The sequence below is a fragment of the Chenopodium quinoa genome, unplaced genomic scaffold, assembly GCF_001683475.1.
Source record: "Chenopodium quinoa cultivar QQ74 unplaced genomic scaffold, ASM168347v1, whole genome shotgun sequence".
NCBI classification, from domain to species: domain Eukaryota; kingdom Viridiplantae; phylum Streptophyta; class Magnoliopsida; order Caryophyllales; family Amaranthaceae; genus Chenopodium; species Chenopodium quinoa.
In genome coordinates this window covers 2,035,855-2,061,642 of record NW_018742980.1, presented here as the reverse complement: position 1 = coordinate 2,061,642, position 25,788 = coordinate 2,035,855, and the positions used below count along the sequence as shown (strand labels likewise).

General features: G+C 44.6%; 1 protein-coding gene across 1 annotated transcript; it reads right to left on the bottom strand.

The window, feature by feature from the left end:
* Positions 1–1,763: 1,763 nt before the first annotated feature.
* Positions 1,764–22,428, bottom strand: LOC110729427. Its single transcript, XM_021909164.1, has 3 exons — positions 22,189–22,428; positions 2,374–3,350; positions 1,764–2,235 (listed from the first exon to the last, which is right to left on the bottom strand). The coding sequence occupies exons 1-3, from the start codon at positions 22,426–22,428 to the stop codon at positions 1,764–1,766; spliced, it is 1,689 nt and encodes a 562-aa protein (XP_021764856.1).
* Between the last annotated feature and the right edge of the window lie 3,360 nt (positions 22,429–25,788).

Here is a 25,788-nt window from a genome sequence, read left to right as displayed (position 1 = left end):
CCACAACCATCCAAACATGCTAACTGCGCATCAGGCTGAGATTTCCTGCCTTGAGAGACTTGCTAAGAAAGATGCCGAGGAGGATGAAGATGAAGGAGAAGGGGCTTCTCCAAAAGAAAAAGATCAAGTAAAGCCTGCCTCATCTTCAGTTGCTGAAACCTCCAAGGCCCTTGATGTAGATTCGGCTAATGCCGATGCATAGGAACTCGGGCAGTTGTCTGCAAAATCTTGCGGGTCTACATGCTCCTAATTGCTTCAACGCCGCATCTGCTTTTTGCCTTTTGTTCCAGCTTGCCAAATGTACAAAAACTCTTTATTACTTTTTGTTTGAGTAGTTTGTACTAAATTCGGCAGCTGTGTTTCTGCTTGTGGGCGGCTTGCCACATGTACAAAAACTCCTTTTTGTTCCAGCTTGCCACATGTACAAAAACTCCTTTTTTGTACTTTGACAACTTGAATTCCTCATTTTATGAATTTGAAGTATTTCTCAGCTTTATTCTTTTACTGCCTGTTTATTTCTGTACTTAATTGCTTTCCTTCAAATTTTCAAAATTTTTCTAAGTGTAGAATCTCGGCTTGAAGATAATTTTTAGCTGAGGACTTTTAATTTGCTAAGAGTGCACATTTTGCTTTCATTCCTTTTTGGCCATGCTCTTTCTACTCCAATTTTCATCTTTTGACAATTTTTCAAAGTGCTAAGCTTCGGCTCGGCCTGGAACTGGCTAGCTGAGTGCCTTTTGTCCCCTTGGAAATCTGAAGATGAGTTCTTCAGGTTTCTGAGGTGATTGCTTCGACTATTATGGTACAGCCGAGGATTTTACCTTGGCAATTTTTTATAACATTTCAGGCTTTATAGTTTCCCCTCATTTTCCTTTTCCTTCTATTTTGTTTTCGAAAGGCTTGATTTCTCGCTCAGAAGCCAAGGGCTTTAGAAGCAATACTCTTTTGATCCTTTCTAATTCATACGGGGGAACGACTATCTGAAACACAATGCCGGGGCGGTGATCTATCCGAAGTACAATGCTTCATTAGGCAATACATCATAAATACAATCACCACTCGGAACCGATTCATCCAAAGTACAAGGCATCACTATGCAATACTCCGGGGCTTTATCAGTTCCTATTTTTCAGGCTATGTCTTGGATGTGCCTATGGCCCCTTTTCCCAGAGGAACAGATTCATTCGAAGTACAAGGCATCATTATGCAATACTACGGGCTTTTATCTTTTATCCTCATCTTGGTAGGTTTTACGACTTGCCGAAGTACAATGCATCATTATGCAATACTCCGGACAACGCCGAACGAAAACCTCGAATTTTCAAAAACTATTTGAAGACAGAAAAAATAGAAACTTGCTGAATTTGGAACAAAGGGTGGCTCTAAGGCTTTTCATTAATAGTGAGATGCAATTACATAGATCGTTCTTCCCAAAAGGGCTTTACACATGTTATTTCTTAAGTACATCGGCATTCCAGTGGTTTTTCAACTCGGTTCCATCCAACTGCCAAAGTTGGTATGTTCCTGGTTGAAGCCCATCATATATTTCATAAGGTTCCTCCCAAGTAGCTGAGAGTTTCCCATGAATGCGGCCTTTTTGTATAGCAGCGGCATTCCGAAGAATAAGATCCCCAATTTTGAGAAGTCTTGCATGGACTCTTTGATTGTAAAATTTGCCGATTCTCTAATTGTATGCAGCCATTTTGTCTCGAGCCGAGTCTCTGATCTCATCAACGAAGTCGAGTGATTCTTTCATGAGTTGCTCATTTTCCGGCTGAGAAGAGATTTACTCGGAGACTTTCTGAGCCAATTTCCACTGGAAGGACGGCTTCAGATCTATACACCAATTCAAAAGGTGAATGCCCCGTTGCCTCTTTTTCTGTTGTCCGAAGTGACCAGATAGTTCCTGGGAGTTCCTCTATCCACTTGGAATTTTGATCTTCAACCCTCTTCTTGAGAGTGTTAAGGATCTGTTTATTTGAAGCCTCGGCTTGACCATTACTTTGGGGATGACAAACTGCAGAATATGTCAATATGATGCCAAACTGATCTGTGTACCGCTTTAGCGGCAAGTTCACAAATTGCCTCCCATGATCAAAGACAAAAACCTTCGGAATTCCGAAGCGAGTGATAATGTTTTGGCAGATGAACTTTCTGACTATTTGCTCTGTAATGTTCGAATCTGCTTCGGCTTCGATCCATTTACTGAAATAGTCTATGCCAACTATCAGCCATCTTTTTTGATATGGAGCATCAGGAAAGGGTCCTAAAATGTCCAATATCCATTGAGCAAATGGAAGTGGATTCAGGATTGGCTGAAGATCTCGGGATGGCTAACGGATGATTGGTGCAAATTTTTAGCATTTTTCACACCTTTTGACCAGCTCCTTAGCATCTTGAACCAATGTTGGCCAATAGAATACTGCCCTTAGTGCTTTATGGGCTAAGGTTCTTCCCCCTATGTGGTTCCCGCAGATGCCGAAATGAATTTCACGAAGGATGTAATTTGCATCTGTTGGACCCACACATTTCAATAGCGGGGCTGAGAATGATTTCTTCAGGAGTTCCCCTTTGAAGATGATGAACCTTGAACCGATTCTTTTCATCTTAGAGGCTAATTTCTTGTCTTCGGGAAGTTCTCCCCAAAGTTTATAAGCAAGGATGAGATTCATCCAGCTTGGCTCATGTGCGACGCAACAAATCTCAGGTTCTTGGTCAACACTTCTTTCTCGGCGCACCTCCACATAAACAGATCGGTTCAGCTCGGTTAGAGATGAACTTGTAAGTTTAGAGAGTGCGTCGACTTGAGCATTCTGACCTCTTGGGATCAGCTCTACTTCAAAAGTTCTCAGCTTCGCAATTACAGTCTTGATCTTTGCAAGGTAAGAAACCATTGAGGGCTCTTTGGCCTCATATTCTCCTCGGATCTGATTAGCGACAAGCTGAGAGTCTGTCTTCAGACAGACATGTTTGGCTTCCAATGCTATGCACAACTCTAGACTAGCAATTGCTGCTTCATATTCAGCTTTGTTGTTTGAAGCCTTGAATGAGAATTTTAGTGCATACTCAAAGGATTTGCCTTCGGGAGAGGTAATGACTACCCCTGCCCCCAAACCATTTACGGTGGAGGATCCATCCGTGAAAACAGTCCAGATCTTCTTTTCTTTGTCACGTTTCTCTTGATAAAAACACTCGGCTAAGAAATCTGCTAAGGCCTGTGCCTTGATAGCTGCCCTCGGCTGATAGCTGATACCGAACTCGGTAAGCTCGAAAGCCCACTTCGTTAGTTTACCAGAATTTTCCACCTTGCCAAGGACTTTTTCCAACGGCTGATCAGTTAGGACCACTATCTGATGAGAATCAAAGTGGGGTCTTAACTTCCGAGCTGCTACCACTACTGCCTAAGCAACCTTTTCGAGTAAGGGGTAGCGTGTCTCAGCATCTGTCAGAGTATGGCTGACAAAATAGATCGGCTGCTGAATTTTCTCTTTTTCCCTTAGCAACACAGCGCTGATAGTGGCTGGACTCACTACCACGTATAAGTACAGAGTTTCTCCCTCAGCTGGGCTTGCCAGTGTTGGGAGGTAAGCCAAGTGCTCACGGAGTTGTTGAAAGGCTTTCTTTTACTCGTATTCCCAGATGAGCTCTTTTGATTTTAGGAGTTTGAGCGTTTTGAAGAAAGGCAATCCCTTGTCTGAGGCTCTAGAGATGAACCTGGAAAGGGCAGCCATTCTGCCAGTGAGACGTTGAACATCCCTCTTTGTTTTCGGCTCGGGAAGATCAAGAGCTGATTGTACTTTGGCGGGATTGGCATTAATCCCTCTTTTGCTGACCATGAAGCCGATGAACTTGCCTGACTTCACGCCGAAGACACACTTCTTCGGATTCGGCTTCATTCGATGTTTGTGAAGAGTGGCGAAGGTTTCGGCCACGTCCGCAACATGGTCTTCTGCTTTTTTTCTCTTGACGATGGATTCATCAACATAAACTTCCATGTTTCGGGCTTTTTTCTCGGCGAAGATCTGATCAACCAACCTCTGCTATGTTGCCTCCGCATTTTTCAATCCGAAGGGAATCATTTTGTAATTGTACACCCCGAAACTTGTGACGAATGCTGTTTTTGCCCGGTCATTGGGGTGCATGAAGATCTGATGGTACCCAAAAAATGCGTCCATGAAACTAAGCAAAGCATGGTCACTCGTCGAGTCGACTAATTGATAGATCCTCGGAAAGGGATAAAAGTCCTTTGGACAAGCTCTGTTTAGGTCTGTGAAATCGACGCACATTCTCTAGGTGCCATTTGATTAGGGGATTTTTATCCACCAATCACCGTCTGACAAGTGGACCAACCAGGTTCCGCCACGGGTCCTTCACGAAGGCCAATAGGAGCCTGCCACGTGTCAGTCACAGATACGTCCTCTACGGACCAATCGAGGCACGCCACGTGTCCACCCATGCCAAATGGGAAAACCGGCCATCAAGGCCCAATCCAGTCTAGAGGCCCGGTCAGCCCTAGGTTTACCTTAAACCTAGAGAGTGGCACGCTTCTCAAGGCTATAAATACTTAATTAATCCTCATTAGTTAAGGAATCAAGAAATCAAGCAGAGAAGAACAGAGATATTACGGAACACCAACAACCGGCTAATCTCGCTAACGACGTAGATTACCAACACTAAGCACTCTCACCTAGAGAGATCTTATTACTTTAATTTCCGTATTAATTACTCCTTAATCAGGTACTAACTTGACCGTTGGAGGCGGAGCTCTCAGGAGTCTCCGTTATTTTGCAGGTACAGGCGTCCGGTTCCAGTCTCGGAATTGTAACTCTCCCGCAGGACATCAGAAAACCCCGAAACATTTGGCGCCGTCTGTGGGGAGAGTACTTCAGAGATGGCATCCAAGTCTGTACCGACTCCAGAAGAGAGGCGTCCCCTAGACGACCCTCAAGTTCAGTCGGACCATGATACCGAAAGTGAATTTGAAGTTGAAACTCATACAGCTCCAGACGGGACCCTGATATACGTGTTTTATACAATGGTTTTCCCCGGTTTGATTGCATGATTTTACATGGTTTTGAGCTCTACGGAGCTATTTCTTGCTAACAATCTCTTCTTTAGTGTATTCGATTGTTTTAGTAAGCTTTTCAGGAATATGAAGCGTTTCTAGGCAATTGGACGTGTTTTTAGTAGATTCGGAAGAGTTGATAGCCAAGAACTGCAATTTATGTGGAATGCCCGACCGGGCATGGCTTGCCCGGGCAGACCGGGCAATGAGGAGTTCACAGGAAGAAGCCCAATTCTGAACGGTGCAACGCGCGCCCGATCGGTCAGGCTTCGCCCGGTCAGACCGGGCGATGAAGAAATCAAGTTATGAGATGCAATTTTGGAAACGTGTTACGCGCGCCCGACCGGGCGAGGTTCGCCCGGTCAGACCGGGCAAAGAAGGAAAACTGTCGTATTTTACGCAGCCTTCCTCCGCCCGATCGGGCGAGGTCCGCCCGGTCAGACCGGGCAAAGCTCAAGAACGCGTATTTTCTTATTTTTCCGAAATATTATCTTTTGGGGGTATAAATACCCTTTTGTAATTAACTTTTAGACAGTTAGTTTTTCATTAGTTTTCTCCTTAAGCCCTAGAAAACTCTCAAGAACCCTAGTTTTATTTTCTTAAGCAATTTCAATCTTTAATCCTAGTTTTATTAATTGTTCCTCAAGAATTCAAGATCATCAATTGAAGTATTTGGTATTTCTTACTTTCCATCTCTTTTATTTATTTTATAGTTCTTTAATTATGTGTTCTCTATTAGATCTTGTTTTTGATTTAATTATGATTTGTGAGTAGTTTCCTTAATCCGGGATCTTGCTAAGCCCGATTATGATTGATGTATAAAGTAGATCTTTAAATTCCCCAATAATAATCCCAATTGACATGCTTAATTGATTGTGTTTATGCCAATACTAGATTAGGGATAATTAGTATTGTTATCATCCCTTTGTTCTTATTGCAACGGAAGTTGGGTATTAACGGGATTAGGTTATTTCAATTAAGGGTTTGAAGATCATCACGGAAGTAGATGATTGAATAATTAGGAATCTAGGCATGGTGTTTAATGTCCCTTATTCGCTTGATTCCACGGAAGTAGGCTTGATAGTTAATTTGGGAAGCCATTGATAACTCGGAAGAGACCTTTGGTATTATTATTAGGGATTGCTTTTCTTCTTGTCAATTGATTTATATATTGGGGGTAGATTTATTAGTTTATCAATCATAATCGTGGTGATGCTTGATCTTGGATGCTTTAGTTTATTGATTAATATTTCCTCTAGTTAATTGTGTTATTTAATAAATTAGTTGATTATTATCATCCATTATTGATTGGTCACGTGCTTAGTGATTAATTGAGTCTGATTAATTGAATGAACCATAGTCTCTTGGGATTCGATCCTTACTTGCCCTACTACACAGTTAGAAGGAATAGTTAGGTTATTTTTGTTAGGTACGCGATAAGCCTATCAAATTTTGGCGCCGTTGCCGGGGACTAACGGTTTTCATCTAATTATTTGTGATTCGTTTTTTTTGCTAAGCTTTTGGTTTGTTGCTTTGGCTATTATTAACTTCTTTTTATCTTATGAGTTGATGATATACATGCCTTGGAGATGGATGATTTATTGTCACGTCTTGCATCTGGCCATTGTTCTTGTTATTATCTTTATCATGAAAACCCTGATTGCCCTTATAGTGAGTATTTTGTTCGAGCTCCGGATGATTTTAGAATCTTTCCATTCGTATATGATTATTCTGAAAAACAGTTTGTTCTAAATGAAATTTATTGGAGGATTCATGATGAATATTATCATAATTTGTATAATACGTCGGAGGAAGAATCATTTGTTGAAAAACCGATGGTTAAAGAGTCATTGGTTATAGAATCAGTGGTTGAGGTATCATTGGTTCCAATAGAAGAAGAATCATTAGTTGTAGAACCATTGGTTGAAAAGTCATTGGTTGTAGAACCAATGGTTGAAAATTCTTTTTCCTTTGGTAATGAACTTATTCGTGAGCGTAAAATAATAGAGTCGTTATTGGGTGATGATACAGAACAAGACTACCTCCATGTTCGTTCTATTAATTCTAAATTTTTAGCGGAGGAAGCAGAAGGTTGTGGTGTATCTTCATCTTTTTCTTTTGATTTTTCTTTTTACCTTGAGTTTTCTTTGTGTGCTCCTAATCTTTTCTATGTAAGGATTACTGTGCTTGCAATTGAGCCCTATATAGTGCTTAATGAAATGTTTGCAGGAGCGTATGATAAGTTACTCAAGGCGTTAAGTTCTTCTGATGGAAGGAGAATAGTCAAGCTTAAGACCTTGATAAACTAGCGCTTTACGGGAGGCAACCCGTATTTCATTATTTTTATTTTAGTCTTTTCTAATTTTTGTGTTTTCGTTTGTTTTATTTTAGAGAGGTAAGGAGAGGATATTTTATTCTTGTGGGAGTTTCTATATGTGTAGGTTTTGATCTAGAAAGGTTTCGATTTTAAAGGAGAAGAAAGCTGGATTGTACTCGGGTTCGCTCGGGCAGAGCTCGCCCGATCGGGCGCGCGTACGGATCAGCAAAACTGCTCAAGTTCAACAGGCCGTAACTTTTACGTTTCTTATCGGATTTTTGCGTGTGACCTATCGTTGGAAAGCTCTTCAAGTCTACTTTCCAACACAATTAGAATCACTGCATTATAATTTATACAAAAAAAGTTATGATCAGAATAGTACGCATAACTCAATTTTTATATTTTTCCCACTAACACTTTGTTTCATTCTTGCCCAAATTTGTTCCAAAGAGATGCATTGAAATCCTCGAGGCTTTGGTGACATTGTTGTGGTGATGATGATAAGTAGTAGTCGCCTTGACTACTAGCTTCCCTTTAAGACAATGAGGACATTGTCTGATTTTGGCTTGGGGGAGATTTTTGGATTAAGGTATCTTTCTTTTCTCTCTCTTTTTGTTTTTTGACGTATTCAGTTTAGTTTTATTTCTTTCATAGTCTAGATTTTATTGCTTTCTAGGTTAGATTTTATTGCTTTGAAAAAGAAAAAAAAAAATACAAAAATACGATCCAATGAATAATAAATCATGCTTCCCTGTGCCCCATTCATGAAAATTGTTTTAATTCTTGGTATATGATGACGAGTATTGTGGATAGGTTAGCCATGATTTGATGTTTGATTGCTTGGATGTCTTACCATGAGTCAATTTTGCCCAACTACTTGTGAATATAGTGCTTGACTAGTTGATTTGGTTAGGAATGTGTGTTAGTTCCTGGTATGTCAATGAAGTTGAGTATTGGTTTATAACTTTGAGTAATGTTTGCATGACTCATTAATATGCACATTGAGGAGGACGAAGGCATTTGTTCCTCTAGGTGGCCTTCAGACGATATTAGATACATTTGTTCCCTTCTTGCTACCCATGTTGTTGCTTGTGCCCTTTTATTGTTTATTTTGCCACATTACAAGCCTATTTAAGCCCCATTGGTTACTAGTCCCAAGCTTAGCTTGGGGGAGCTAATAGTGAGTGAGGCGAGGGAGTTGTAGTGTGCATGTAATTTGCACAATTTTGGGTGGATTTGAGAAGTTTCTTATTTGTTCTTATTGTTGTGGATTGAAAAAAAAAAGAAAAAAAAATTGAAAATTTATTGTGCAAAGAAAAAAAAAAAAAAATTCCAATGTGAGAGAAAAGAAAAAGAAAGAGCAAAGGAAAAAAAAAATTGTTTCAATGTTCAAGTGTTCTAATTGAAGGCTGCTCAAGAAAAAAAAAGAGAGTTCAAAGTTTGTTTGTTTACTCAAGTTCTATAATTTTATATTTTGTATATATGAGTGAAATTTTAAGTGTTGGAAATTTTTAATATAATTGGGATGTTTGGTGAATTTTTGGTAGAGCTGAGTTGTGTTGGAGATGATTTGGTCATTAATTTGTTTTGACCTTGGTTTTATTTATTAGGATTTTGGCTCCCTTAAGCATAGCTTTACTCTTACATTTTCCCAAATATTTCCCACCTTTTACCCTAGCCTTACATTACAAGCTTTGAAGACCTTCTGACCTTTGTGCATAGAGTTGTGTGAATGTGAAATTAGTTGTTTTCCAATGCAAAGAATGATTTGATATATTTCGAGTCGACTGCTAGGTTGAGTGCTTGTTTTCTTAAAACACACGAGTGCGTGAGTTTGGGAGGGCATTGTTCACATTTAAAGGAGTTGGATGGAGAGCGATCGAGTATATCTTTTACTCGCCACATAAATGAGAGTTGAGTGTGTGAACACTAGTCTTGAATTCTATATGCTCTTGTGGTTTGCTCTATGTGACTATTGTCAGACAGGATGAGTAGTCAGATGGATTTGATTGGTTGACTTTGATGCATAACTGTCGAGTTTACCTTTAATCGTATTTATTGATTTGAGTTACTTTTGGGGTGAAGTATTGATTTATTTATTCATTGCTTTGCTTAGGGACAAGCAAAGGTTTAGCTTGGGGGAATTTGATATACGTGTTTTATACAATGGTTTTCCCCGGTTTGATTGCATGATTTTACATGGTTTTGAGCTCTACGGAGCTATTTCTTGCTAACAATCTCTTCTTTAGTGTATTCGATTGTTTTAGTAAGCTTTTCAGGAATATGAAGCGTTTCTAGGCAATTGGACGTGTTTTTAGTAGATTCGGAAGAGTTGATAGCCAAGAACTGCAATTTATGTGGAATGCCCGACCGGGCATGGCTTGCCCGGGCAGACCGGGCAATGAGGAGTTCACAGGAAGAAGCCCAATTCTGAACGGTGCAACGCGCGCCCGATCGGGCAGGCTTCGCCCGGTCAGACCGGGCGATGAAGAAATCAAGTTATGAGATGCAATTTTGGAAACGTGTTACGCGCGCCCGACCGGGCGAGGTTCGCCCGGTCAGACCGGGCAAAGAAGGAAAACTGTCGTATTTTACGCAGCCTTCCTCCGCCCGATCGGGCGAGGTCCGCCCGGTCAGACCGGGCAAAGCTCAAGAACGCGTATTTTCTTATTTTTCCGAAATATTATCTTTTGGGGGTATAAATACCCTTTTGTAATTAACTTTTAGACAGTTAGTTTTTCATTAGTTTTCTCCTTAAGCCCTAGAAAACTCTCAAGAACCCTAGTTTTATTTTCTTAAGCAATTTCAATCTTTAATCCTAGTTTTATTAATTGTTCCTCAAGAATTCAAGATCATCAATTGAAGTATTTGGTATTTCTTACTTTCCATCTCTTTTATTTATTTTATAGTTCTTTAATTATGTGTTCTCTATTAGATCTTGTTTTTGATTTAATTATGATTTGTGAGTAGTTTCCTTAATCCGGGATCTTGCTAAGCCCGATTATGATTGATGTATAAAGTAGATCTTTAAATTCCCCAATAATAATCCCAATTGACATGCTTAATTGATTGTGTTTATGCCAATACTAGATTAGGGATAATTAGTATTGTTATCATCCCTTTGTTCTTATTGCAACGGAAGTTGGGTATTAACGGGATTAGGTTATTTCAATTAAGGGTTTGAAGATCATCACGGAAGTAGATGATTGAATAATTAGGAATCTAGGCATGGTGTTTAATGTCCCTTATTCGCTTGATTCCACGGAAGTAGGCTTGATAGTTAATTTGGGAAGCCATTGATAACTCGGAAGAGACCTTTGGTATTATTATTAGGGATTGCTTTTCTTCTTGTCAATTGATTTATATATTGGGGGTAGATTTATTAGTTTATCAATCATAATCGTGGTGATGCTTGATCTTGGATGCTTTAGTTTATTGATTAATATTTCCTCTAGTTAATTGTGTTATTTAATAAATTAGTTGATTATTATCATCCATTATTGATTGGTCACGTGCTTAGTGATTAATTGAGTCTGATTAATTGAATGAACCATAGTCTCTTGGGATTCGATCCTTACTTGCCCTACTACACAGTTAGAAGGAATAGTTAGGTTATTTTTGTTAGGTACGCGATAAGCCTATCAGACCCTAAGGGCCCGACGTACCCGCCATACCGAAAGGAGGGAACGGGAGCATCTTCAAACAGGAAGCGAGCCAGCAGGCGCACCGCTTGCTCGGCAACAGCCGACTGATGGGTCTGCTCCCATCACAAGGAACGAACTCATGACCTTCATGAGGGACTTCAAGGGAGAGATTCAAGAGTTGATCAACAAAAAACCGCCTGCTTCAGTCAAAGAGCAGTCGGCCAAGAAACCTTCCACTTCACTGAAGAGGAAGCCAGTTCAAGGGCGAGAGGCGACTCCTCATCCTAAATCCAAGAAGCGGGAGCCACCTGCTCTTGACTTCACAAAATTCCGTTATCCTACGGGAAATAGGAAACCGGTTCGTCATATTCAGGTGGACGGGTCAAAGCAAACGTTCACAGATGCTCGGCTCCTGCTAGAGCAGAAGAAGAGTGACCGATTATCAGAGTCGGCTTCTACTTCAAATTTTCAAGACAGTTTGCGAAATGCCTCGATGAGGCATACTCAGTCGTACCATGAGAGTCAGTCAGGCGGCACCTCCCGTCAGTCCGGCTTTCATAGTGCCCAGGCGGTACCAAACTTACCATTTGTGCCGCAACAACAGTATTTTATGCAGCCACCTCCATTTGGTGGACCTGCAGCAAAAAACGTCCAACCTATGGACTGGCAGCTACGGCTGCTTAGACTTGGTGAACAGCCGTCGGCCTTCTCCAAGGAAATTACTGAAGCCGCTCAGCCGGCCAAAGTAAAAAATGTTCTAGTAGGCGCCTATGATGGCACTACTAACCCAGAAGACCATCTGATGGCATTCACCAACCTGATGTACCTTCAAGGGTTGGATGATCCCACTTGGTGCAAGTGTTTCCCAGCGACTCTCAAGGGAATTGCACAGCAATGGTTCGGCAACCTGCCGACTGGTTGTGTAAACAGCTTCAGGACGCTTGCTTACTTATTTGCCTCCAACTTCTCTATGAACATCCCTGCGAAGAAAACGACCCTTGATTTGGGAACAATTCAGCAGGGCGAGAAGGAGGGGCTTCGTTCTTACATCAGGCGGTTCAACCTGATGAGAATACAGATTCAAGGGTTACCGGATGAGGTAGCTTATACTGACTTTTTTAGAGGTCTCAAAGACGGGTCTACCTTCAAATTTGATTTAGTTCGAAAAAGGGTGGCGACTCTTCAAGAGGCCTTGATTGAAGCAGAAGCCTATATACAAGCGACTGATCTGTGTACGATAAAACAGTCGGACGGGAAGAGGTTCGACATAAGAGAGGGACGACAGAAACAGTCGTCCAACAAAGATGAGAAAAGAAAAGAGGTCTGGGCGGCTGATTCCTCTAAACAGCCGGCTCAGAAAAAGAAAAAAGAATTCAAACCATACTCCCCAAAGTATGTGTTTAACAAGGATAACCAGTTTATCCTAAAAGAAATAAAGGGACGGTTCTCAATTGAGAAGCCGCTCCCCATGAAGGGTTCTGCAAGCAACCGGAACCAAGACAAAATCTGTGCTTATCATGATGACGTTGGTCATCACACCAATGACTGCATCAGTCTCATGCAGTACCTAGACCGCTTGGCTGATCAAGGTGATCTTGACACTTATGTCAACAAATCTACGGGGAACACTTCCTCAAAAAAGCAGTCGGCCAAAAAGAATCAACAGGCCGACAGTTCCGATACAGATGATGCAGTCGTCTACACCATTGCAGGCGGCTTCTAAGGAGGCGGCCCCACTATTAGGGGCAACAAAGATAATATAAGGCGGTTAGATGTAAATTCCGTTCACCAAGAACGGCCGTCCAAATATACATTTCCTGAGATTGTCATCACTGAAGAGGATCTAGGAGGGGTAAGGGGGCCGCATGACGACCCTCTCGTTATTGAATGTAAAGTGGCCAACCAGAGAGTTGGCCGAATCCTCATAGATACCGGGAGCTCCTCAGATCTCATCAGCAGCAAATGTCTGTCAAAACTGAAATATCAGACGGACTGCATACATCCGGCCTCCCACCCTTTAATAGGGTTTGGAGGAGGAGTCGTCCACCCACTGGGACGAGTAGATTTACCCATTCGCCTGGGCGAAAAAGGGGAAGGACGACACATGGTAGTCCGGTTCCTAGTAGTAGAGGAACTCTCGGCCTACAACATGATTCTGGGTCGACCAACCCTGAATAATTCCAAGGCTGTTATAATCCCGTCTCTTATGCTGCTTAAGTTTGAGAGGGATAATGGAACAGTCGGCTCCCTAAGGGGAGATCAGAGGATGGCCCGAGAGTGCTATCTCTCGGATGTCAAGCCCACTGTTATGGCCACTGGGTCAAGTGGAGAAAAAACAGACCTTGACAATGTCAAGGAGAGTGCGCCTGTTCAAGAAATAGGCGACAAAAAGAGAAAGGCGTCCCAGACAGAGTCCGCAAGAAAAGCAAGAAAATAGCAATCATTGGCAGAGGAGCGGCCGGATGAGTTCCGCCCTCAGCCGGCTGGTGAGCATGCGGACCTGATATTAGACGACTCACGTCCTGACCGAACAGTCAAAGTTGGGACGATTGCTCTGAGAAACCTTGGTGACGACTTTCACAACCTGTTGAAAGAATACAAGGACATCTTTGCATTTGAAGTCCATGAAATGCCAGGCATTAGTCCTGATCTGGCGGTACATAAACTCGCTGTGGATCCGAAAAAGAAGCCGGTACGGCAAAAGAAGCGGAACCATGGTGAAGAAAGAAGTCAGGCGGCAGCCGCCGAAGTCAAAAAATTACTTGATGCAGGGTTCATTCGGCAATGTTACTTCCCAGACTGGGTTGCAAATGTGGTGCTTGTTAAAAAGCCGAATGGCACCTGGCGAATGTGTGTAGACTACACAGACTTAAACAAGGCGTGCCCCAAAGACAGTTACCCTCTGCCTAAAATTGATAACCTGGTCGACTCAACAGCCGGCCATGCCTTGATGAGTTTCATGGACGCCTATTCTGGTTTCCATCAAATTCCCTTATGGAAGAAAGATCAGGAGAAGACGGCCTTCGTCACTGATCAGGGGTTATACTGTTACACGGTCATGCCGTTTGGTCTTAAGAATGCCCCGGCTACCTTCCAACGAATGATAAACACAGTGTTCTTTGATCAGATTGGTAGAAACGTCGAGGCATATATTGATGATATGATTGTCAAGACTAAACTTCAGAAAGATCATCTGGCGGACCTCCGAGAAACGTTCGCCACACTCAGGCGGCACCATGTCATGCTCAATCCCAAGAAATGTGTATTTGGAGTTGAGTCTGGGAAATTTCTCGGATTCCTTATCAATCAGAGAGGAATAGAGGCGAACCCTGAGAAGGTACAGGCGGTCATTGACATGCAGTCGCCTCGTACCGTCCGAGAGGTTCAGAAGTTAACAGGTTGTCTGGCGGCCTTGGGGAGATTCCTAAGCCGATCAGGCGAAAAAATGCCTATACTTCTTCCAGGCAATTAAGAAAAAGGCAAGGTTTGAATGGGGGCCGGATGCTGAGGCCGCCTTCCAGAAATTAAAGGTTCACTTGCATTCCTTGCCGAGGCTGGTCAGCCCTTTGCCCAAAGAAGATCTCTACATGTACCTGGCCGTCTCTGATCATGCGTTAAGCGCTGTGCTCCTTGCTGAAAGGGACGGCTGTCAGCTCCCGGTCTACTTTGTCAGTCACGTACTGAAAAATGCCGAGTTGAGGTATCCCCTAGTGGAGAAATTTGGTCTTGCACTCTTCATGGCTGTTAAAAAATTGAAGCCCTACTTTTTGGCACATGCAGTCGTCGTGTATACCGACCAACCAATCAAGCGGCCCCTTACCATCATGGAGTCGTCAGGACGAATGATCAAATGGGCCATAGAAATACAGAGCCTCGAAGTTACTATCGAGCCTAGAAAAGCAGTGAAGGGGCAAGCCTTTGCTGACTTTATTGTAGAGATGACTCGTCCCCCTGACTCTCAAGTTCCAGACCAAGTCTGGAAGGTATATGTGGACGGAAGCTCTACTTCAAATGGTTGTGGAGCAGGCGTCGTATGTCAATCTCCAGAGGGCGACAGGTTCGAGTATGCTCTACGCTTCAGTTTTCAGGCTTCAAACAATGAGGCAGAATATGAAGCTTTACTAGCCGGGATCCGCATGTGCAAGGCGGCAGGGGCAAGAAAAATAGACGCCTGTTCTGATTCACAATTGATAGTGAGTCAGTACAATGGCGAATACGAAGCAACCCATCCGGCCATGATCAAGTATTTACAGGCGGTCCGACAAGCAGTCGGCTCCCTTGAGGATTTCCATCTGATCCAAGTGCCGAGATCAGAAAACAACCAGGCAGATGCACTTTCGAAATTAGCATCATCCGCCTCCTCCGATACTCCTCGAACTGTTTTTTGGGAAGTAATGGAGAAGAGAAGCATCGAGGAAAACCCTATTGGAATCCTAGACAGAAGCTCAACCTGGATGGATTCAATCAGGGCATATCTGACAAACGGTACACTGCCGGATGATCCTCAACAAGCGGCAACACTGAAAAAACGAGCCTCCTGTTTTGAAATGATACAGGGAGAACTTCACAAGAGGGGGTACCTTCAACCCTTCTTAAAGTGTGTTACTCCTGAAAAGGGACGAGAGATACTAGATGATCTTCACTCTGGTTTCTGTGCTTCCCATATAGGTGGTAGGATGCTTGCTCAAAGGGCAAGGCGGCAGGGCTACTTTTGGCCTACTTTGGAAGCAGATGCAATGGAGATGGTGAAAAAATGTGACAAGTGCCAAAGGTTTGGCAAATTAATTCACCGTCCGGCTACTGACCTCACTACCATTCACAGCCCACTACCGTTTGCTAAGTGGGGCATGGACATTCTGGGTCCATATACGCCTGCTACAGGCGGCAGAAGGTATATACTTGTTGCCGTTGACTACTTCACTAAATGGGTAGAGGCGGAGGCTGTAAAGGGAATCAAGACGAAAGATGTAATTTCATTCATTTGGAAAAACATCATCACTCGGTTCGGGGTTCCCATGTCTATGGTTTTTGATAATGGTCCCCAATTTGAGACGCCTGTTCTCAAAAGCTGGTTGGGAGACCAAGGAATTGCACATTACTTTGCATCTGTCGGTCGTCCACAAGCAAACGGCCAGGTAGAAGCCTTTAATAAAATCATCTCAGACGGTCTCAAGAAAAAGATTGAACGAGCAGGCGGCCTATGGGCGGATGAACTACCACATGTTCTCTGGGCCATTAGGACGACTGAAAAAGGGGCGACTGGAGAAACTCCATTCCTCCTAAATTATGGTGCAGAAGCTGTTCTTCCAATAGAACACTACGAGCCGACTCTTCGAGTAATGCTGTATAACGAAGAGGCAAACTGGGAAGCCATGCGCCTGGCATTAGACTCACTTCCTGAAAAGAGGGGCAATGCTGTTTTGCGCCATGAGATCTATCGCCTGAGAATGACTAGATCATACAACAAAAAAGTACACAGGCGTCCACTCAAAGTAGGGGACTTTGTACTTAGAAAAATGGAAGCAGTAGGTAGGGCTAATGAGTCTGGCAAACTAACTCCCAACTGGGAAGGACCCTACCGAATCTATGAGGAAGTCAGGGACGGTACCTACCGTCTGGAAACACCAGACGGACAACCGTTGCCTCGAACTTGGAATGTAGATAACCTTAAAAAATATTTCTTCTGAGAGATATAAAGTAAAGAGCTACTTAATAAAGTTTGCGCTTACTATTTAATTTTGTATTACGAGGGGCATGCCGTCTGTACCTTTACAGTCGGCTACTCTCCATTGAGTTTTTCACTCTATCTTCTGAGGGGCATGCCGTCTGTACCTTTACAGTCGGCTACTCTCCATTGAGTTTTTCACTCTATCTTCTGAGGGGCATGCCGTCTGTTCCTTTACAGTCGGCTACTCTCCATTGAGTATTTTACTCACAACACTTAGCTAAAAAGATTAGGGCCTGGCCGACCCTGTGCCTAACAGGCGGCTACCCTTCTTTTACTTAGCACCTACGTTCACCAAGAACTTACCAAGGCCACCGGCCGAATGATCAGACCAGGCGCCAAGCCAACTGATCAAATCTACAAAACTAATACGACCTGTCCCAACATCATAGCAGGCGTCCGACGGCATCCCTCCGGATGAAATTCGTCGCAGAGAGCAGCTCCCTTTTGGGTGGAACATTGTTCTATAAACTAATTACACGGCACCTATACGACTGTCCCCAAGGGCAACCACGTAGCCGTTTTTGAGACAAGGATAACTCTATCACTAACCAAACCAGTGGTAGCAGTTGACATCTGAGTCAGATGACCGCCTGTATTACTTGGGATAAATGCAGGGGGTACCTATTGAGTTAATAGCCAACAAACATTGGCGAATCAAGGGGTCTAGCCGGCCTACGCCGCCTGGTACCTCTACTTCTCAAACAAAAGTGACGGCGACTGAGTAACTCCAACGTTAACTCATAGTCACTCCCTCAAATTTGGTATGGAACCTAAAAGGTTTGAGTCGTCCGGCTGTTTTTAACAAACAGGGGCACTCAAACCCCTATTTCCTACTAGGTAACCTATTGAGTTAATAGCCAACAAACGTTGGCGAATCAAGGGGATCAGCCGGCCTCCGCCGCCTGGTACCTCTACTACTCAATATAAATTGTGACGAAGACTAAGTAACTCCTAGGTTAATAGTCACTCAAACTTAGTATGGAGCCTAAAAGGTATGAGTCGTCCACCTGTTTTTAATAAACAAGGGCTCTTAACCAAAACTCTTGCTAGGTTAACAAATTACGAGTTAAAAGCCAACATTGGCAATAAAGGGAAACAACCGGCACCCGCCGCTTGTACTCCTACTTAATTCCTTGGCAACTTGGAAATACTATTTACTTGGTCAGACCAATTGAATAAATAGTTCGAATACCGATTGAATAAATGGCCGACTGATCATCTACCCTGGAAACAGACCACCAGTCGTCCAGGGGCATAGGCGGCATACTTACTATTTGTACCTGTCTGCAACGTTCGGCCATACACAACAGTCGGTCTAGTGAACAATGGGATATTAGATATGGAATACTTGGACAAATTTGAACCAAAACAAAAATTTAATTAAAAATGAGCCGGTCATTAAAGACCAGCAGAATATTCAAAACCCCGGCCCCCTGGCCGGGTAATTACAAAGCAAACGGCACGCAGGCCGTGGAAAAAATACTTAAAGCTTAAGGGGGCAGTTCAGTATCAGCAGCTGCCGCCTGGTCAGCACTCTTCTTGCTGGACTCGGCTTTAGCTGCACCCTCTTTTGATGCCTTACCCCCAAGTGGCACAAGCGCCACAACCGGCTCTTCCTCCTCCAACGCACCTTCCAATGCCTCTTCTTCAGCAGCCGCCAGGATCTGTTGATTATATGTTTCCGAACACTGGCGGTACGTTCTTTCCCATGAGGCAAAGTCGGCACTGGGGAACAGTCGTTCCCAGGTCATGCGCTGGATTTGAGCGGAGTCTTCCACCATCTCCCGGACGAGCTCTTTCTTCTCTTGCTCGGCCTTTTCCGAGAGCTCTTGGGTAAGACTCTTCTCTTGGTTCACCAGGCGTTCTTTTACGTTGGCCAAAGATTTCTCCATGGCTTCGTAAGAGTGCATTTTTTGGCGAAGAGGTTTCAGCTCGGCCTTAAGGTTGGTGACGGTCGCCTCCAGCTCGTCAACCTTCTTTTGGGCCGCCTCTAACTGAGTCCGAACAGCGGCGGTAGCCTGCGCCTGATAATAAAGAAGATCAATGGTCAGTACTTCATTTTGGGCAATTTGAAACATTGCCTTATCACAGCTGGAGGCGGCCATAGCTTTTGCGGCCTTTACCTCTTTGTTTTTCCGATCAATCGGCTTGCGAAGGCTGTTGACTCGGAGCAGGGCCTAAGTACAAAGAAAAACAGGCGTCAGCTTCCAAACAAAAAAGATAACAGGCGTCCTGGAACTCAAAAACTCAAAAATATGCTAAGTATACCTCAGCAAGGACCCCTGAAATCCCATCAAGGTCAAGGGTGCCGGCACCCCTGACCGCCTCCCTTTCAGATGGAGGAACTACTTTAACCATGGACTTGGCTACCTCAACCAAGTCAAGCCCCTGAGGGTCGGCTGCATTAAGCGAAATGAAAAAACAAGTTAGACCTAGTCAAGAAGGAAGCAAGTGTGAGTTTTTACAAGTGTGTCCATACTTCTAGGCGGCCCCGCCGGGGTTTTAGAAGAAGTGGTCGGCTGCTTCTCAGCCGCCACTGTTTTCCTGGAAGACCCAGGAGAGCTTGCAACAGTCGTCCTCCGGGCCTTGGGGTCCGGCTGTTGCGAGGAAGAAGCCCTTGGAGTGCCAGACTGAAAACAAAAAGAGTTAGTATATGCATAAGATAACTAAAAGAGGAAGAGTTTTCGAAGCTTACCAAGGGTGCCCCCTTGTTGGGGGAGTCGGCATAAGACTGTTTCATGAGCGAGGCCCGCAACATGGCCGCCGCAGTCTTGGATGCTGTTATTTTACTCATGGCGTCAGCTGCAAGAAATAAACAGCAAAGTTAGTAAAAATCCCAAGTAAACAAGGCGTGAAAAAACAGAGTATTTGTCAGGCCGGCTACCTCTAGAGCACCGACTGCTGAGGCCACAGGCGGCCAAAAAGTACTCGTCATAGAGCCACTTGAAGCTCGGGACGCAGTTTAGGGGTACTTGCTCTCGTACCCCTGAAGTAGAGTTCACCCTAGTCTCTACTTTGAAGAGTCCTCTGTCTAGGATCTCTCTTTTAGCCTTTGGGGGAACAGGCGGCATGCTGCGGCCGCCTGCGAGAAGAGGCGGATCCCTATTCCACTTGTTAAAACGTTGGTTCAGCTCCGTGTCTGAACCCTCAATGATAAGGAAGGTGTTCCGCCAATCCTTCCATTTGTTCGCCTTACCTCTCGTCATGAGGTAACCCCTATGGCTTGTTAATTGGTACCAGCCGGTACCTCCCGACTTAGGGGTCCGGCTGAGATAATTCATGTGGGCGAAAGCCTCAAAGCTTGGCTCCACCCCGTACATTTCGCACCCGGCCACATAGCCGAGTACGTTTACCCAAGAGTTGGGGGCTAACTGCCATAACCCCAGATCATACCCATCTAAAATCCGCTGAACAGCCGGATGTAATGGGAAGCGCAGTCCAGCTTTGATGGCCGCCACATAGCAGCCAAAGCAGCCGTCACCATAGCTGGTACCAGCCGGCCAGACGACAGTGTCTTCTGGATCCGGCACGAACAGTAAAAATTCCGGGCCCATTCTGTGGTTGGCAATAAAGCTCGCCACGTTGTCTTGCATGGTTGCGATCCGGCCCCGGGGTACCATGCAGTAGTAGGGGGCGTTTTCCTCTCTGTAAGAGGCGGACGGCTCCGCCCAATTGTCCCCCTTCTCAACTGCATGAGAAAGTCTCGCCTCTTGTAGGCGGCTATGTCTTTCTTCTGAGCCAGGAGAACTGTGGCCAGAAGAGCTGGACTCGGACTCGTCCTCTGACGAGTCCGAAGAGGACGACTCCTCCCCTCTCCCAGAGGGGCCCGCCTCCTCTTCCTTAGAAGGAGCAGGAGGAAAATTAGACATGTCAACGGTAAGATGGGAAGGGACCACCTTGGCCCCTCTCTCAGAACTGTCGGCTTGGCAGTCGCCTCGTTTCAATTCTACATCTGGCGCCTGGTCAGATGTTTCACTAAGGAGCACCCTTTGGGAGGAGCCGTCTGAGTTTGATATCATAGCAGTCTGTTTCGTTCTGGCCATCACGTTCTGCATAGACACAGATACAGTCGGACTTTGTATAAAGGGCAAAGATGGGTCCAGAAAAGGGCAGGCGGCACTCCTAGTCCTAGATTCAGCCGTCCCCGGTGACCGGCTGATCACTAACTTAGGTCGTGTCGTGTGCTTCCGTGGTGCCATTTCAAAAAATAAAAAGAAAATTAAGAGTAAGAGAACTGAGTTACCTGAACGAGTGACGGTTGATGAAGTCCTGGAAGTCCGGTGCAGTCGGCTTGTCAGAACAGGCGGTAGGCAGAAAAGGTCCGAAATGTCAGAGCAAGTTCAGGGGTCCGAATGTTCTCGCAAAGTTCTCAAATGTGAAAATGACCGAAGTCAGCACTTCCTTTTATAGGCAAAGTGAGAAGGCGAAAGGTCGCTTCCAAATTCAAAATTTGGGCGGGAAAATCTCTCGGCCGTTTGCAAGGTGACACCTGTAGCAGGCCGTCGCCTGTCACCGTGCGACACCTGTCACAGGCGACACGTGACCTGTCACGTGCCACCTGTGAGGGGCAAATGATTAGGGGATTTTTATCCACCAATCACCGTCTGACAAGTGGACCAACCAGGTTCCGCCACGGGTCCTTCACGAAGGCCAATAGGAGCCTGCCACGTGTCAGTCACAGATACGTCCTCTACGGACCAATCGAGGCACGCCACGTGTCCACCCATGCCAAATGGGAAAACCGGCCATCAAGGCCCAATCCAGTCTAGAGGCCCGGTCAGCCCTAGGTTTACCTTAAACCTAGAGAGTGGCACGCTTCTCAAGGCTATAAATACTTAATTAATCCTCATTAGTTAAGGAATCAAGAAATCAAGCAGAGAAGAACAGAGATATTACGGAACACCAACAACCGGCTAATCTCGCTAACGACGCAGATTACCAACACTAAGCACTCTCACCTAGAGAGATCTTATTACTTTAATTTCCGTATTAATTACTCCTTAATCAGGTACTAACTTGACCGTTGGAGGCGGAGCTCTCAGGAGTCTCCGTTATTTTGCAGGTACAGGCGTCCGGTTCCAGTCTCGGAATTGTAACTCTCCCGCAGGACATCAGAAAACCCCGAAACACCATTTACCTTCTGAACCATCACCACATTAGCCAGCCAAACCGGATATTGACAAGGCTCGATGAACCTTGCGTCCAGAAGTTTTTTTACTTCGGATGCGATGTCTTGGTTCTTTTGAGCGGAGTAGTTCCGCTTCTTTTAATTAATGGGTCGACATGTGGGGTCAACATTAAGCTTTTGGGAGATGAGGTTCGGGTCAATCCCGGGCATGTCTGATGCCGAGAAAGCAAACACATCTCTGTTGTCTCGAAGGAGTTAGATTAATTCAACACGGAAGCTCAAATCTAGTCCTTGTTCGATGCTAACACATTTTTCATCATCTCCTTCGGTCAACGATATTGATTCTGTCTGATTATCCAGTTCCATTGCTCTGGCACTGGATTCTTCGGATTCAGGCCTATTGTCAATATCAGCGGGCTTCCCAGACTTCGGCTGACTTCCTGAGTCTTTCGGCTCAGAAGAAGAACTAGCCTTTTCTTTTCCCAAAGATGTATTATTTGCTGAGGATCCTTGAGCCGAGGCACTTAAGCCCTTGGGCCTTTTCATTCCTCAGTCTTTGTTTTTCCTCCTCATCATCCTTGTCGCTGCGGCGACTCTTGGATGGTTTGAGGTGGTTGCATCTTCGGGCCTCCTTTTGACTGCCCAAGATTTTTTCGGAGCTTCCCTTGTCCGAAACGTAAATCATTGCTTGATGGTACATCGAGACGAATCCTTGAATATCTGAATGAGGGGTCTCCCATGATCACGTTGTATACAGACGGAACATCAACGACCAAAAACTCGTCCATAGTGCTTCGCTGCGCCAGGTCTTGACCTAGGGAATTAGAAAAAAGAATCTTCCCATTTGGGTATGATGAAGAGCCATTGGATCCAGTTACCGGGAAGGGCACTGGAGTTAGGTGTTTTCTCTCCAACTTCAGCTGGTCGAACGTCCTTCGAAAGAGGATATTCGCCCCGCTGCCACCGTCCACGAGGATTCGGTAGACATTGTGGTTTGCAATGCCCGTCATGATCACTAACGGGTCATCATGGGGGTACACCACCCCCCTACAGTCTTCGGCTGTTAACATCATGTTCGGCATCAGAGACTGAGGTGCTCGGAACTCAGCATTATGTACTTGATGGGTCAAGCCCCTCAAGCGGCGTTTTAGCGTATTCCCTGGAAATAGTGAGAATGTCAAGGTTTTCCCTATCATTATGCTTGTCCCTTTTCCGGAGAAAGTCCAAATCCTGCTGAGAATCTCTCTCAGCTTTCTTCTCTTCGCGGCGCTCCGCGACATATTTTTTCAAGTAGCCTTTATGGACCAAATCCTCGATTTGGTCTTTCAACTGGAGGCAGTCCTCGGTGCGGTGTCCAGGGGATTCGTGGAACTCGCACCATTGGTCCTTCCCCTTTTTCTGATGCCACGAAGGAAGTGGTCTCGGTTTCTTGAATCTCCCCTCATCCTTGGTCGTGCTGAAAATTTTAGCACGTGGAAGAGCAAGGGGAGTGTAAGACTCAAACCTCCCCGTATAGGGGGTCCTGTCTTTCTTCGGCTCAGGTGCCGTGGAAGGTTCTGAGGATTTCGCCTTCCCTTTCCTCGGCCCCTGGCCTTCGGACAGTTGTCCCTTAGCTTTCTCGACCCTAGGTTGGGACTGAGATTTTGTCTTGTTTCATTCTTCGGCTCGGATGAACTTATCCGAGGCGTCCAAAGCTTCCTTCAAGGTCTGCGGAGGATGCATGACCATGAAGTCAAGGAACTTTCCAGCTTGTAAGCCATTTCGTAGTGCGAATACGGCAAGGCCCTGGTCTAGACTCGTTATTCTGGATGACTCATTGCTGAAGCGAGTCAGATAGTCTCGGAGTCTTTCGTCCTCCGCTTACTGCAGACTCATCAGCTCTGCAGTCATTTTCTCTCGGCGATTCGCCGTAGAAAACTTGCTATTGAACTTGTTGGCAAGGTCACTCCAACCTGTTATAAAGCCTTCTTTCACCCCCTTGGAGATCCACGATTGTGCAACACCTTTGATGGTGGTTGGAAAATATTTGCACCAGGTAGCCTCGGACCTGGGATTAAGATACATGTGCCCCTCGTAAGAGGCAATGTGCTCTTTCGGGTCTAAGGTACCATCGTAAGTAATGTGCGATGGTATTTTTACCGTCGGCACATGCTCTTCCAATATCCAACTTTGGAAGGGCGAGCTTGTAGGGACCATCACGACTTTCCCTTTTTGCTTGGCCGAAGGGACCTCGATTCTCCCTCTTAAAGAGCTGGAAGTGGTTTTCGTCCCTGGCCGAGACAATTCAGGGTAGGGCTTGGTTCCCTCGGGGAAGGTGAGACGGTTGCGCACGTCTACCTCTCTTGAGCCTAAGCGTTCATGGACGCTTCGGCGAGCAAACTCTTTGCACTCAGTGGTGGTGTTGCTGCTTTGGAAACTCATGGAGACCCGAGTTTCAGAGTGGTGAAAGAAGTGAGGGTTCTTCTTCCTTTTCCTCTCGGTTTTCCATGTGTCTTCTTGCCACTTCTCCCAGAGCTCCTTGTAGGGTGGAACTTGTCCACTTTCCTCTTGACCGATTCTCCTTCTCAGGTGTCTTGGCTGAAGAGGTGAAGACTCGGGGGGTGTTAGTGGGAGTTGACCCCCTTGGGCTTTGAGGAACTCCATACAGACTTCCACGGCCCTTGCCACTTCCTTCGTAGAGGGCCCCGATGGAGGGGTTTCTTTCGGCTGTGACCGCGAGTGTAGACTTTGCGGTGGAGGACTTCTTGCATTTGACCCACTTGGCTTAGGTGAACTTGTCGGCTGGCGAGAATGGTGGGACGGAGAACCCTCCGAAGCGTCCCCCTCCGATGAATGGGGAGCCTAAGAATAAGATGAAACTGTTTCTGGTGATGGAAAAATCGGTCGATTTTCCCTTACCGTGATCAGGTCTCTATTCCTCTTCACAGAGGCCTGACCATTCTTCTTAGCACTCTTGGTGCTCTTGCCACTCTTAGTCATTTTTTACTAAAACTGGTTAGATTTTTTGGCTTAACTTTTTATATTTTCCCCACAGACGGCGCCAAATTGTTCCGGGTGGAAACAATGGGACCTTCATCAGATCCCTTTTAAAGAGGTGGACTGATCTCGTCCAAAGAACATTGGAGCCGAGGATTTCCTGCACAACAAAGAACACGTAAACTAGCCTGAGGGAGGTTGTCGAGGAAGGCCCCTCCGATGCTAAAGTCAGTTCAATTGAGAGAGAAAGATATGCAAGAGATTTTGTGCTTGAGACTTTTGTTGCATGTCCCCATAAATGAGACAATTGATGGCTTTTGTACCTTTATTTGAATGAGGAGGCTTAGGCCCTTGAAGTCAAGTGGGCCTGAAATGTTGACTGGACTTTTGTTGACTTTAGCATATTTTGGAAGGTTGAACCTTGCTTTGGGCTTTTAATTGAATCAATTGGACTGGCCCAATCATTGTGACTGGATTGGACCCAAACAACTTATAAAAACTTTTTTTATTTGTAATTTGTATTTAGGTAACCCTTATCAAAACTTACTTTTGTTAAACTTATTTTATCTAAAGTTATAAAATTTAAAATAAGTAAAAATAAGCTGAACAAAACATACCCTAATAATTAAGCTTCTTTAAGAGGCTGGTCACTCATTCTGGTGAGGAATTGGTGAGATGATTAGATAGATATCTAACTTTGATGGCAGAATTTACGGGAATTTCTAGTCTACATTTGTAAAATTTTCTTTTGAAATTGCATTATTTATTAATTTATTTATTTATTAAGGAGGAGCTCTTGACTAGTCTCCAGGATTATAATTTATTTTTCTTATATTAAGGAGGAGCTCTTGACTAGTCTCCAGGATTATAATTTATTTTTCTTATTTCTGGAGTTTCTTTGATTTATTGCAAAGTAGCCACCATAGAGGT